The 13730-nt window shown below is 40.3% G+C and overlaps 1 protein-coding gene across 1 annotated transcript; it reads right to left on the reverse strand.

Moving 5' to 3' along the window:
* Window positions 1–2166: 2166 nt before the first annotated feature.
* Window positions 2167–3348, reverse strand: LOC135708891 (all trans-polyprenyl-diphosphate synthase PDSS2-like; the record flags this gene model as incomplete). The annotated part of the gene is made up of 3 exons (XM_065231072.1): window positions 2167–2496; window positions 2557–2966; window positions 3022–3348. Coding segments are annotated over 3 exons (1009 nt in total), but the record flags the coding sequence as incomplete, so codon positions are not given.
* Between the last annotated feature and the right edge of the window lie 10382 nt (window positions 3349–13730).

Consider the following 13730-nt stretch of genomic DNA (forward strand, 5'->3'; position numbering starts at 1 on the left):
AAAGAAATTCAATAGTGTAAAAAAATTAATTGGTTGTTAAATAAAATAAATGCTTTATTTTCATGACCTTGCCATAATAAACCCTTTTAAAACTGTTAATAGTTGTGATTTCGTTTTTTTTTATCTAGAAACAGGAGTACATATATCAGCGTTACGTAATTTTAGGAGAGAAGATCTTGTCCATCGTTGCTTATTGTTACTTGAAGTTACGTAATTTGTGTATCGCGCTTTTTAGTCTTGGTGAGCTAATAGTGGAGTTGCTTCGTACATCCTGTGGAAATGCTCTCATGATTATTCAATCTCATAAATAGTGTAAACATGGTTCACGCTGATTACCGATTGTTCCGTTATCACGCAACTAAAGGGTGATACGGTCAAAATTTGGTCAATATCAACTTGACGTATTTCTTTCAATTTTGCATTTAAAAAACCTGAACACCCCTCATTTTGAAGGTGTGTGTGTGTGTAGAATGTTGCTCCTATTTTGATTTTGGAATTCACTCTTCAGTTGTCAAAATGCCGTCCAAGCAAGAAGAGCAGCGTATCAAAATTTTGCTCGCGCATCGCGAAAATCCGAGCTACTCGCACGCAAAGTTGGCACAATCGCTAAAAGTTGCCAAATCAACCGTTACAAATGTAATTAAAGTGTTTGGGGAACGTTTGTCGACAGCCAGGAAGTCTGGATCGGGGGGAAATCGAAAACCGGAAGCCGCTGAGACGACAAAGAGAGTTGCCGGTAGTTTCAAGCGAAACCCTAACCTCTCTCTCCGAGATGCCGCAAATAAGCTGGGTGTATCGTCTACAACCGTGCATCGAGCCAAAAAACGAGCCGGACTATCGACTTACAAGAAGGTAGTGACTCCAAATCGCGATGATAAACAAAATACGACGGCCAAAGCGCGATCCTGGAGGCTGTACACGACGATGCTGACGAAGTTTGACTGCGTGGTAATGGACGACGAAACCTACGTCAAAGCCGACTACAAGCAGCTTCCGGGACAGGAGTTTTATACGGCAAAAGGAAGGGGAAAGGTAGCAGATGTTTTCAAGCACATGAAACTGTCAAAGTTCGCAAAGAAATATCTGGTTTGGCAAGCCATCTGTACCTGTGGCTTGAAAAGCAGCATTTTCATAGCTTCCGGGACTGTCAACCAAGAAATTTACGTGAAAGAGTGTTTGAATAAACGTCTGCTGCCTTTCCTGAAGAAACACGATTGTTCCGTACTGTTTTGGCCGGATTTGGCATCTTGCCATTACGGTAAAAAGGCCATGGAGTGGTACGCCGCCAACAACGTGCAGGTGGTTCCCAAGGACAAGAACCCTCCCAACACGCCAGAGCTCCGCCCAATTGAGAAATACTGGGCTATTGTCAAGCGGAACCTAAAGAAGACCAAAAAAACTGCTAAGGGCGAGCAGCAGTTCAAGGCAAACTGGCTTTCTGCGGCGAAGAAGGTGGACAAGGTGGCTGTACAAAATCTGATGGCAGGGGTCAAGCGTAAGGCCCGGCAATTCGGATTTGGAAAAGCGGAAGCCTAACTGAATATTTTTCCTGAATTTTATACTAATTGAACTTGAAAAAGAAATTTAATTTGATTTTTTAAATAAACGATTTCACCGATTTACACGCGTTTTCCCTTGACCAAATTTTGACCGTATCACCCTTTATAGTGAATGTACCATTGAAGTCTTGTCACTATTTCTAAACTTGTAAAATCCATATTCAACAAATATTTTACCCTCCATGAAAACAACCCAAAGTCGCGCCTCGCATCTTGAAGCATATCAACAAATCAACCAAAACCAACAGTCGAAATTTTCTATTAAACAAACATCGAAGAAACCGAAACCAGAAAGCCGATGTAAGATGACCTCATTGACATCCGTTTGTTTTTCTCCGGGTAGCAAAGGGGGCGGGGGGGGGGGTGGTCGCGTATCGATTCTCCACACCACACCCATTCGTACGTTAATCGAATCAAATCGTAAATGAAAACGAGTTTTTGGAACAAATGAAATTCTTTTCTTCTTCATTCAAATCAACATACTGGAATCCAAATCGAAATAGCTTCTATAAATTTATTCCCCCCAACAGGTTCAGTATGTAAATCGCATAATATGATGAGTTGTTAATCCTATAACATAAGTTCAAAATGCAAAACACTCTCAGACTAAGATTCGCGAAATATGCACGTATATATCGCTAAGCTAAATTCAAAAGTTTATAATCTCACAGCTGCTGCATGGCCAGAATGATATTCTGCAGAGCGGTTTGGGCATCGGTGGTGGGAAACCGGTCCAACACGTTCATTGCTGCCATACTGTGCTTCTTCTGAAGGTTTCTCGTCTTCTCCAGCCCTGGTCCCTGGATGATTTCCTGATGGAGAGCCGCATAATCCACGTCCTCAATTGAGATCTTGCCCTGTTCGATAAATTCGTAGACGCTTGGATCGTACTCCAAGTGGAACAGGACCGGCGCGGACACCAAACTGAATGTGTTTCCTGGGAATGTTGGAGTAATTTTAAATGAAATTCAAATGGATATAGGAAGCAAATACCTACCTAGTGGAAGCTGATTGAGCAGGAACGGTTGCAGCTCGATCGAGGCCTGCCAGGCCAGGGACATGTGCTTTCCGAAAAGATAGCCTTGCTTTTGCAGCTCATCCGGGTGTCCTGCCAACATCAAAGCTCCGTGGCAACTTTTACCCAGAAGGCTTCCACCGCCCAGAACGTGTCTGAGAGACCATTCTTTCTCCGGGTGTCCCATGACTCCGTCAATCAGCATCGGTTCCATGTTGTCTCGCACGTCTCCAAAGTCCAGCTCTTGCAGTGTACATTCCGGGGTGTTCGTTCGGGCAGGTGTATTCGGCTTCGATGGTAGCGGATTGTTCTGATCGTCACTTTCGCCTATGAACGCGGACTCTGCCAAGTCCCGGTAGGCGGATGTCATTAGCATGTTCAAATCTTGATTCCTAGAATATTTGTCCTATAACGCTCATTACACACCTCTATTACATGGACACCAACCTTAGGGAAGCAATTTGCTTACTGGCATGCGCTAGCAGGTAGTCCCCTCCCAGCAGTGCGATCTTGTTCCCGAAAACCATATCACTGTCCCCGCTCAGATCATTCCCGGCATTGTCCATCGATTGCAGGTTGATAACGCCCTGATGGATCAACTGGGAACTGCGGATCATTTCGGTTACTTCGGCCAGGGCTCGTTGCGAGTGCAGTACTCCTACGCTGCGATCCTGATCCATCTCCGGCACGGAGGCCGTATGCCCAGCTGCCTTGGAAATTAGCAATATGATCAGCCCCCATGCCTGCTGGCTTTTGTCGTTGTAGATCAGAGACCTTGAATATTCAAGTTTATGAAATGCGAAATTAGAATTTGAATATATGTTAAAATTAACCTCTCTGCTCAACAACACACACCTGACGGAAAAAAAAACTCGATATAGGAGAGAGCGTTAATGTGAATCATTCTGGTTTGGCAGGTATTATTTTGGACCCGGTTATCAAAAAAATAATAACGCTGTTAAATTTCTCAGATTAATTGGCATGCTTGGTGGAACAGGTTTGCGTTTCAGCAATTGAATCAAGGTAAGCTGGGAAATGCATTTTTATGTATATTTCTAGGGGCAAGACAGCTGCACAAAGAGTTTATATTTTCACAGCGAGTAAATTTGAGTAACTCATAATTACTCAAAAGTGATCAAAGTAGTCTCGCATTCGTCAAAAAATTATAAATAAATCAGTATAAACGAACATAAGCTGTCAGAGTAATCATGTTTTTTAGTTTTGTATTCTTGCAACAAATACTCAATAATCCATGTGTATTTATTTTCAGCATGAATTACTCCTATAAGCGTAGTCTCAGAACAATGGTAGGACAACAAAGTTGAAAAATCAGGAAAAGATATTTCCGAAATGATCCGGAGAAGGCCTGGTATGAAAAACGTGTTCGTATTTGGTTTGCTTTATGACGGGCCGCCTTAAGTTTTCGGTAAAGGGTGTGTTCTGCCAATAATAAATTTCCACATCTTAATGCGTTCACACCACTAATACGGAGTCGTGAGTGCGCTGCGATTCGAAGTGAACAAATATATCAATCCCAGTATAAACTAAGAGGAAAGGTTTTATATTAAATAAATTTTCTTGATATTACCCTCCGAAATCGCGAGTGAATTGTGATAGCACGGTACATTTGCAAAAGAAGAGAAAAAGTACTATCAGTCGATCAGTTTTCAGTCGTAGTCAAAAATCCGTAGTCTTTGGGGGTTATTCCGAGAGTCAAAGTGACTTTTATCATTAGTGAAGTGGGAAAAGTCATGTCGTGGTGATGTGACTCTCTGTGTCAATCAAATGGAGAATCGCGTTACCACGACGTGACTTTAATCACTTCACCAGTGAAAAAAGTCACTTTGAGTCTCGAACACTGACCTCTTTGACGCCACATGAACTCAAAGTTTATAGCGGCGCAGGAACATCTATAATCTTTTTTGTGTCTATGCAATATGCCAAAATGTTCGTAATGGAATGCTAAAAAACTGTGTTCAATAACCGTTTGTATCATCGCTATGATTAATTGTGTCACTACTCCATGTTAACTAGAAAATCCTACTATTATAATCGCCATCGAGTGATAAGATTTTCCTCGTCAAACATCTTTGCTTGATTGCAATAATTGTGGAATGCACACAAAACAAACAGGTTGCTATGTCACCTTGACATTGAATATTGAACATTGAATATTGCAACTCGAGTTACTCAGAGTTACTCAAAATTTACTCCAATTTTATTCATTATCAAAAGCTGTCTTACCCTTAGGTATATTTCCATTGAGATCTCAGAAATCGGAATCAAAATCCACACAACAAGCGAGCGATCGCGCCCACCGATCGTGAATATTCAACGGCGTAGATTTTAAATTGAATAATCGATCGGGTTTCAAAACAGCTTTTTGCACACGAAAAAAAGTGGACTCCATTTAAAGATCAGTTCCGCACCAAATTACGAATCGAAAAAAAAACTCGACCTTCTCCGATTTGCATAAAACTTTGCATAGTTGTGTGTAATGGGCAAACATTCGCATTTTTTCAAAAATTCGGCCAATTTGGATTCAAAATGGCGTCTTTGTAATTGTAGCACATACACATCACATCTGATCGAAATAACGTCTAAAACAAAGTTGTAAAGGAAAATAACGTTGTTCTGGGAAAATACACATGGATTTTTTTATTCGTCGACTTTCTCTTTGTATCCCAAAGACATTCCCATGTATTTTCAGCACACAGATCGATAAAATAACCTTTTAACTACCTAGAATATTATATTTGACGTTGTATTGATAAAGCAAGAAGAGGGTGTCCGATTTTTTCGTGAACAGATCTACGGATTGTTGACAATACTGCTTCGAAAGCCCTACATCTTTCCCAAACGGAGCGAAGTAAGAAGTGACCACACCCCTTGGAGGTTCGTCGCTTATTGTTCAACACGCTCAATCATTTAACGGACCGCCGCTCGCAGCATCGGTCGTTGTCTTGCCTTGATTGGATGTTGCTTCGCTTCTAACTGCTTTCTCCGAATATTTATGGAAATATTTCTAGCGCTCAGAACCATAAGGGCCTAAAGTGCGACGATTCTCTTCGCAAAACCACAGTTCATTGAACTTATTTTCTGAAATTATTACAATACTGCGAAAGGTTGAATTAGCTAGCAAAAGCATCACCAAACGCACCGAGAAATGTGAATCCAGTCAAGATATTAACAACAGAGAAAGCTATGAAGAGAATCGATCGTCGCAGTTAGGTTCGTATGATTCTGAACGCTAGATGTGTAGAATTGAGGTAGGTTACAGACGCACAAGGGGCAAAACAGATGGGTTTTGATTTGTGCGTATTCATGTGGAATGTTTTTTTTGTTATTTATCTTTTTTGGAATGTGCATTGCAATAACAATTTCATTTTTATACATCCCTTTTGTCTCTTCTTTTCTTGGAGATAGTTGAACCACAGCGTTTTTGGACATTTAAATTTGTTTCCCTGTATGCTATGCATGCATACATGCAAAGTAAACACCATTAATCGAGTGGTCCGCTTTCATATGAAGTGGTTTCGGAAAGATGGGACCAACTATAGTCGCTATATTTATAGTCTGATGGAGAAGAAAAAACAAATAAATGGCAACGTAAGTTTTCAAACCAAACCGCTAGCACCACGGGAAAATATTCCATCTGGCTATTCCGTTCGCATCGTTTGCTATTTTTTTCACGAAAATTATTATTATCTGTAAACTCAATTACGATGGTTTTTTATATGAACCGTGATTAACACCATAGAAATAATAATAAATATTCTAGTATTGATCGAGAAATTATGGCATGATCACAATACTTCTACTGCAAAATTCAGTACTGCTCGATTGGATTCGCTTTTTGACAACTCAGATTGGTTCCAGAATTAAGTATAGCGACTATTGGACCAACCGCCATGTTATTCCATATTTTAGAACTTCCGATCATAAGTCACCCTTTAAAAAACCTGTAAATGTTATATAGTTCGAGATGCTTAATGTCAAATATAAAACTTAAAGTGGTCATTTTAAACTATAGACACATAACATATGTGGGAATTGATCATCCAAAGTCGACCCCATTTCAGTGATTTCAAGTGGTATAGAAATACATCGATCAAAACGGCGCCGGTGGTGTAGTGGTAAGCGTGATTACCTCTCACCCCAGCAGGCCTGGGTTCAATACCAGTCGGCGCCGCCGGGATGTTCTGAGGCATAACATCTCTGATCACGCCTTCCTTCGGATGGGAAGTAAAGCCGTTGGTCCCCGGTTCATGAGTTGATGGGTCGATAGGTAGGGTCCAGGTGTGGGAGCTGCCTTCCTGGCACGTCGGTAGCATTGGTGCTCAGCACGGAAAACAAGACCAACGGAAAAAACAAACCAAAGGAAAAAAAAAAAAAAAAAAAAATACATCGATCTGTCAAATTGATTTTACCAGCTGTAAAATGTAGCCGGCGCCGGTGGTGTAGTGGAAAGCGTGACTGCTTTCTCACCCCAATGGGTCTGGGTTCAATCCCAGCCGAGGTCGGTGGGATTTTTCTGAGGCATAAAAATCTCTGGTCACGTCTTCTTTCGGAAGGGAAGTAAAGCCGTTGGTCCCGGCCCATGTGTGTTGATGAATGGGTGCGATATCCTACGCAGGTGTGGAAGCTGCCTTCCTGCACATTCGATTGCCGTCAATAGATGGCAATCGATGTCCGTCGGTGATTGGCACTAGATTGCGGAACAGAGACCGACGTTAAATAAAAAGGAAAAAAAAAAGCTGTTGAATGAGAAAGCGAATCAAGGGGGTAGTCAATTCTATTAAAATGATAATAGAGTGGTTTATAATTCTATGACTTCATAGCACTTCTGAACTTATGACTTTGTTTATCGTTGACTATTTACGTCCTTTTTTATAACTATATAGCTGGATTTAACAAATTAATCACCTTGCTTCACACAGCAAAAAAATATGTTAATGTTTGCATTTAAAAAAGTAGACATTTTTCGCCGATATTTTATGCCACCAACGTTAATCCTAAAATGGCATGGTAAGCTACCTTAATTGTTTACAGCCCAATTTTGAAAGTGATAGGTATTGTTTTTCTGTAGTTATGGCAGAAAAGTGCTGAAACTCCTCGCGAATACTCGTTTAATTCTTCTAATTCTAAATTTGTGCAGGTATGTTTTTTCAATTTTATTTTTGAAAACATAGATGAAGAATATATGAACAATTTTTTTCGTAAAAACTTTTTCAGAATTGTTCGGAACCATCAACCTTTGAGGAAAAATACGACCGCGGCAATCAGGAGTTTACAGCACACATTTTGAAGTCCAGAGCGAAGCAGAAAAAATTTGCAACAAGTGGTTGCAGTGTTTTGAGGTGACCATCGTTCCATTCGCAAGAATTTTGCAAGCGGGACGATAAATCAAACCAAACGCTTCGATACCTGTAATACCCAACGATTCAACCCTCCATATGTTTCTCAACTGCGACCAATTGAAATTTTTTGCTCAAATCCCAACACAAATAACTACTCCAATTACTTTGTACTAAAAAAAACGTGGAAAGATTGATCTAAAAGGCAAAAGAGGGGCTAAACAGGATCCTAACAAACTTTTTTCCTACAATGTGCAGTCTTCATCAGTGTCACATTGTAGTCGAAATACGTATCTGTCATCGATACCAAATGAATTAAGTGGAATTAAATGGAAGATAACATTTTTTTTGCTGTTTTATTTGAGCATTCCGCTAACAACCCAATTTCATTACTTATTAAAACTTTTCTCGACCACTATGGTTAAGGTCCCAGGCTGGGACTCCCAGCTAGCTGACTCAAAGCTACCAGGGACAGCTATTTTTTCAACATAAGCACTATTTACAAACGAGTCGATCGTTTAGATCTATTTTGCGTAGGGTAAGTGTACCAGTTTTGACACTAGTGGTACAGTTTTTGACCCAAGGGCTTAAATCAAATATGAAAAAATCATGGTTTTGTTTGCGTGGATTTACGACAAAAGAAATTTTCGAACATTATATCAAAAAAAAATCAAATAATGTAAAAAGGGGAAATTTAAGATAGCGCCAATTCGAGGACCAATAAGGCCTTAAACTGGCAAACTTACCCTAGTTTTTTTTTTATAAAAAGGTAAACGTTAATATCCAACAACATAATAGTTCGTGCTGAAATCATAACATTCATAAGTAGACTTACTAAAAGCACACTTACTGGTTAATAACGCTCTTGATTGGCTTCTGATAGATTTGAAAATACTAGTGAAAAAATCCTTTGATAAGCCCTCTGCATCGTTCGAAAAATTCATGTAAATTTCTGCGAGAAATAGCGCACATAAAATTAACGCTAGATTTGGCCTAAATTTACGCGATATTTCGTGTAAATTTAAGCGCAATATCGCATACATTTGCAATATTGTATGCAAGCTTGTAAAAGATTTCGCTGTTTATGCCAAGTATAGCTCAAAATTAAACGAAGGGAGATTTTACGCGATAGTTAAAATTCAGAATTTTTTTCTGTGTGTAGAGCTAGTCGAAATAAGAACGGCCGCATTACCTTGAAACTTGCAAATGGCCTTTTCGGCCACTCTGTAACTCTTTACTCCTATGGTAAATCCCCATCAACAAACGTCTGTCTGTGCATGAAACATGGTGGAAATTTCCTTATCGTTTCACTCTTATGAAAATCTCATAAGATCCTGTCAAGCTTTGCGTGAAGAGACGGTGCCTCACTGATACCATGGTGGAGTGAAGAGACAAGACAAAGTTCGCTAGATTTCATGCACAGATTGTCAGATGCTTTTGGGATTTTATCATAGAAGTAAAGAGTTGCAGAGTCGTCATCAACGTCAATGCTTATTGAGTATGCAACCATAGCATTTCATAAGAGCCAATGTCGCAAATGTAAACAATGACTTTTTCCGCGAATATCTCAAGAATGAAATAATCATCGTGGTGGTTTACTTACACACTCAGATTATTTTACCGAAATCTGTGAAATTTTACCGAAATCTCAACAGCTGAACGTTCGGTGAACAGTTAGGTGATTTTCACAGATTTTCTGTGATTTTTCACAGATATTCGTTGAAAAATTACAAGAAAACTGTGAAAAATCACCGAACTGTTTACCGAACGTTCTACTGTTGAGATTTCGGTAAAATTTCACAGATTTCGGTAAAATAATCTAAGTGTGCAAGTAAACCACCACGATGATTATTTAGAGGGAGAGTCCCCATATCCGATAGAATTGGTGGCTTACATGGACTGACTTTGAGCTACGAGAAATTTACGGAAGAAGCCATTGTTTAAGTTTTCGACATTGATCCTTGTGAACGCTCAGTGTCGATATCATGAAAATTTCGTTTTGACAGATTGATGGCCAACTTATACCAACAATCAATACGAAACTAACGATTTTAAATTGGCTCACTACTTGACTAGCCTATTGGTCCCAAGCAAACGATTGACGTACCCCATTCTAGTCGAAATTCTATTACTACACAATGTTTGTTTTGATTCGCTATGAATGTTTGACAGATAAAATGAGGGGCTAGTGGATTTTCCTATGTTTCGAGGGGTGAATCGATTAGCTTGGGACCGAAGGAAGTACCAGAGCTGAGCCAAAATGTTAAGCACGTTATTTCGGGACCTTCTAGTCTTAGAGTTACCTCTTTGCTATAAGTCTAGTGCAGCGGACTCAAACACAACGAGTCAAAACGGAACCAGCTTTACTTTTATTTGATCTAGAAATGAACTTTGCAGAACATCCTTTCCGGAATTCAGAATTATGTTTCGAAATGAGCGAAACTTAACTCACTGAATAAATCACGCGCAATTGAGGCCAGCTCGCCAGGAACAAAGAATCGACAACAATGATGAAAAGTTTACAAGAATATGTTTCAACTGAAACAAACTCACCATGCTCGATGTCCAATGATGTAGACCCACACTGCGCCATCTTTGCACTCATTTGATTCAGAAAAGGCAGAAAACGACCCGGAACCGGTCCAACCTGTACAACATTTATACATTCTGCATAAGGCAAACCAATGTCATCGAGAACAAATCCGCAAATGTGATCCCATCGTCTCCCCGAATTCCCCACTGCTCCCATGCAACGATGATTTTAACGTCACGAAAGAAACGGAAACCCACACCGCCGAATCCAATCTCTTCTACTCTAAAGGCAAACGGGCCTAAAATCATCCCCAGTCGCAAATCTACATTAAGAAGTGACAAATTAACAAATTTTCAAGAATAATCGAGATCACGCAATTAATCATTACTATATTTTCTATATTTTAAAACCCAAGCTACCACTTAGCCAAATAAGTGGCCTTTCTCACCTTATACGGGCCTCATAAAGTAGTTGGTATGCACTATTAATTAACAAATAATGTTATAATCACTTTGAAAATAATTCAATCCAATTTCGAATATACACTGGAGTCGCTTTTTACGCGGGTGATACGTCCCGCGTAAAAAAAAATCGCGTAAATTCCGGAATCCGCGTAAAAAAAACCACGTAGATTACGAAATCCGCGTAAAAAAAAACCGTGTAAAAAAAAAACCGCGTAAAAAGCGACTCCAGTGTAATTTAACTTACAGTTTCCTTGACGGTATTTCGCCTAACCTGGACTGACTATAACTCGGCGCTTTGAACTGTAATAAATGGTTTTAGCTACTAAAAAATTAAAAAAATAAACTTGTTTCACTCGGTGTACATTTCAATAATTAATTATCTTACATTGACCTACAAACCACTTTAACTAAACTACAGCAAATTATTAGGAAGCTTAAAGGGTGTCCACGATGAAATTGCCACACTATGAAATTGCTCTAACTTTTTAACCGTTGGGTAGAATTCAATGAAAATTTGGGTGGATTTAGTTCATAGTGCATTATTTACATCCTGCAAGTTTTAAAGTCCTGTGATCAAAACTCGCGGAAATTGAGTCGAAAGAACAGCTCGTGCGTGATAAAATCTTGCGCATTCATCACGAGAACAAGGATCTCTCGCATCGTTCCATCGCTAAAACGTTGGGAATCGCGAATTCCACGGTGTCGCGAGTGATTAAGCGGTTCGAGGAACGGTTGACCACCGATCGGAAGCCCAGAAGTGAAGGATAAAGTATTCCGTACAACACCAAAAATCACAACCGCGTAGTTGGGACCTTCAACCGAAATCCGAACGCCTCCGTTAGGGATGTGGCTAAGAAGCTGCACCTAAGCCGAAGTTTTGTCCAGAAGGCCAAAACTAAGGCTGGGCTTCGAACGTTCAAGGTACAAAAGGCCCTTAATCGCGACGAGAAGCAGAACAAGTCCGCCAAAACCCGTGCCTCAACATGCTGACGAAAGTTGAATGCTGCATCATGGACGACGAAACATATGTGAAGGCCGACTTCAAACAGATCCCCGGCAACCTGTTTTTCACGGCCAAGGATAAGTTCAGCGTTCCGGAGCATGTCCGCACTCAGAAGATGTCCAAATTTGCGAAGAAATTCCTGGTTTGGCAAGCCATCTGCACGTGCGGGAAGCGGAGTGCACCTTTCGTGACCCAGGACACGATGAACGGACAGGTGTACATAAAAGAGTGCCTCCAGAAGCGGCTGCTTCCTCTCCTGAAGGCCCACAACGTCCCAACAATCTTCTGGCCGGATTTGGCCTCATGCCACTACTCCAAGGACGTGCTGAAGTGGTATGCGGACAATAAGGTCAATTTCGTGCCAAAAATGTTCAACCCTCCCAACACTCCGGAGCTTCGCCCCATCGAGAAGTACTGGGCGATTATGAAGCAGCACCTTCTTAAACGACCTAAGGTAGTGAAGACAGTCGAGGAACTGAAGAAAGTATGGGTTTACATGCAAAAAAACGGTTGATTCACAGGTTGTGCAGAATCTTATGGCCGGGGTTAAGGCCAAGGTGCGGGCATTTGCGTATGGACTGTAAATAAAATACGAGTAAATGGTAAAATGAAGTTTAATAGTTATTTCTCAATCCCTGAAAATTTGATGGCAATCGGATGAAAACTCGAATTTTGCGAATCAATTTTGTGTGTGGCAATTTCATCGTGGACACCCTTTAATTATTTATCTACAGAGCATAAACACGTTCACTTCAATTATCCACATGACGTTTCTTGACACATTGTCCCAAATGCGTGAGAAAACAAGCACACATCCAAGCTGGGCTTTTAATATAGTATGTTTTGCTTTCGAGTGAACGAGTTTCCAATATCACCACCGGTATCAGTAAGATGCATTTTTTACAATAGCAGATACGTCCCGTCGAAAAAGTAATCGAACATTGATGATTTGCGAATCTGTTGCTCATTATAATCTTTATAAGCATAGAATGTATTGCTAAACAAACGTAATTCAATATGCCGCCTCCCTTGGCCAACGCTACACGCATTCTATTCAAAAATTACGTTGGAATAATGATTACTGTCCTATTTATAAAGAAGGTATTCGTCAACGCCAGCGAAATCGCAAATTGAAGCTGCCAAAGCTGAGTGATGACACCGCATTGTGTTTTGATTTGCGCTGTACCCTCCGCTCAGTGGTGTGGGTTCGTACAAGCATAGATGTTGGTGTGCGTGTTTTCTTTCAGCGCTGCAGTTCAACCAACCGGTGAACACTTGTGTTTATTTCAGTTACCGTGGGGACGCAATTTGTGATTAGCCCCGGTCCCTTTCAAATTGTATCAAGAGCAAATTTTCATTACGTCGAATGTAACAAAGGTAAACAAAGTCGAGCTATCAGTGTCAATCGATTCTCCTGCTATTACACTATATACTGTCCGAATATAGGATCAAATCCCATTTTTAAATTTATTTACCAGTCAAATTGCTTTTCCACGTAATCACCTTCCGATCAAAATAGTTTTCGATGTTACTTAAGTCACCCAATTTCTATGGAGATGCCGTTTGACTTAAGTAACAGCGCTGAGAAACCCGTGAAAAGTGTACGTTCGTCGTTTCGCTTTCTCATTATTAAAGTGAATAAATCGAACTGTTTGTTGCTAAGATGATTTTCGGTGGTCCTAAAATGATGAATGGGCTGCACGTAAGGAGACGTAATTGATAATTCTCCCGAATATCCTAGTAAATACACTTTGACTAAAGTAACAATAGGGGCCACCAAACGACGTATAATAACTTTT

The sequence above is a fragment of the Ochlerotatus camptorhynchus genome, unplaced genomic scaffold (assembly GCF_037179485.1).
Source record: "Ochlerotatus camptorhynchus isolate MF236.1 unplaced genomic scaffold, CSIRO-AGI_Acam_v1.1 ptg000340l, whole genome shotgun sequence".
Lineage (NCBI taxonomy): Eukaryota > Metazoa > Arthropoda > Insecta > Diptera > Culicidae > Ochlerotatus > Ochlerotatus camptorhynchus.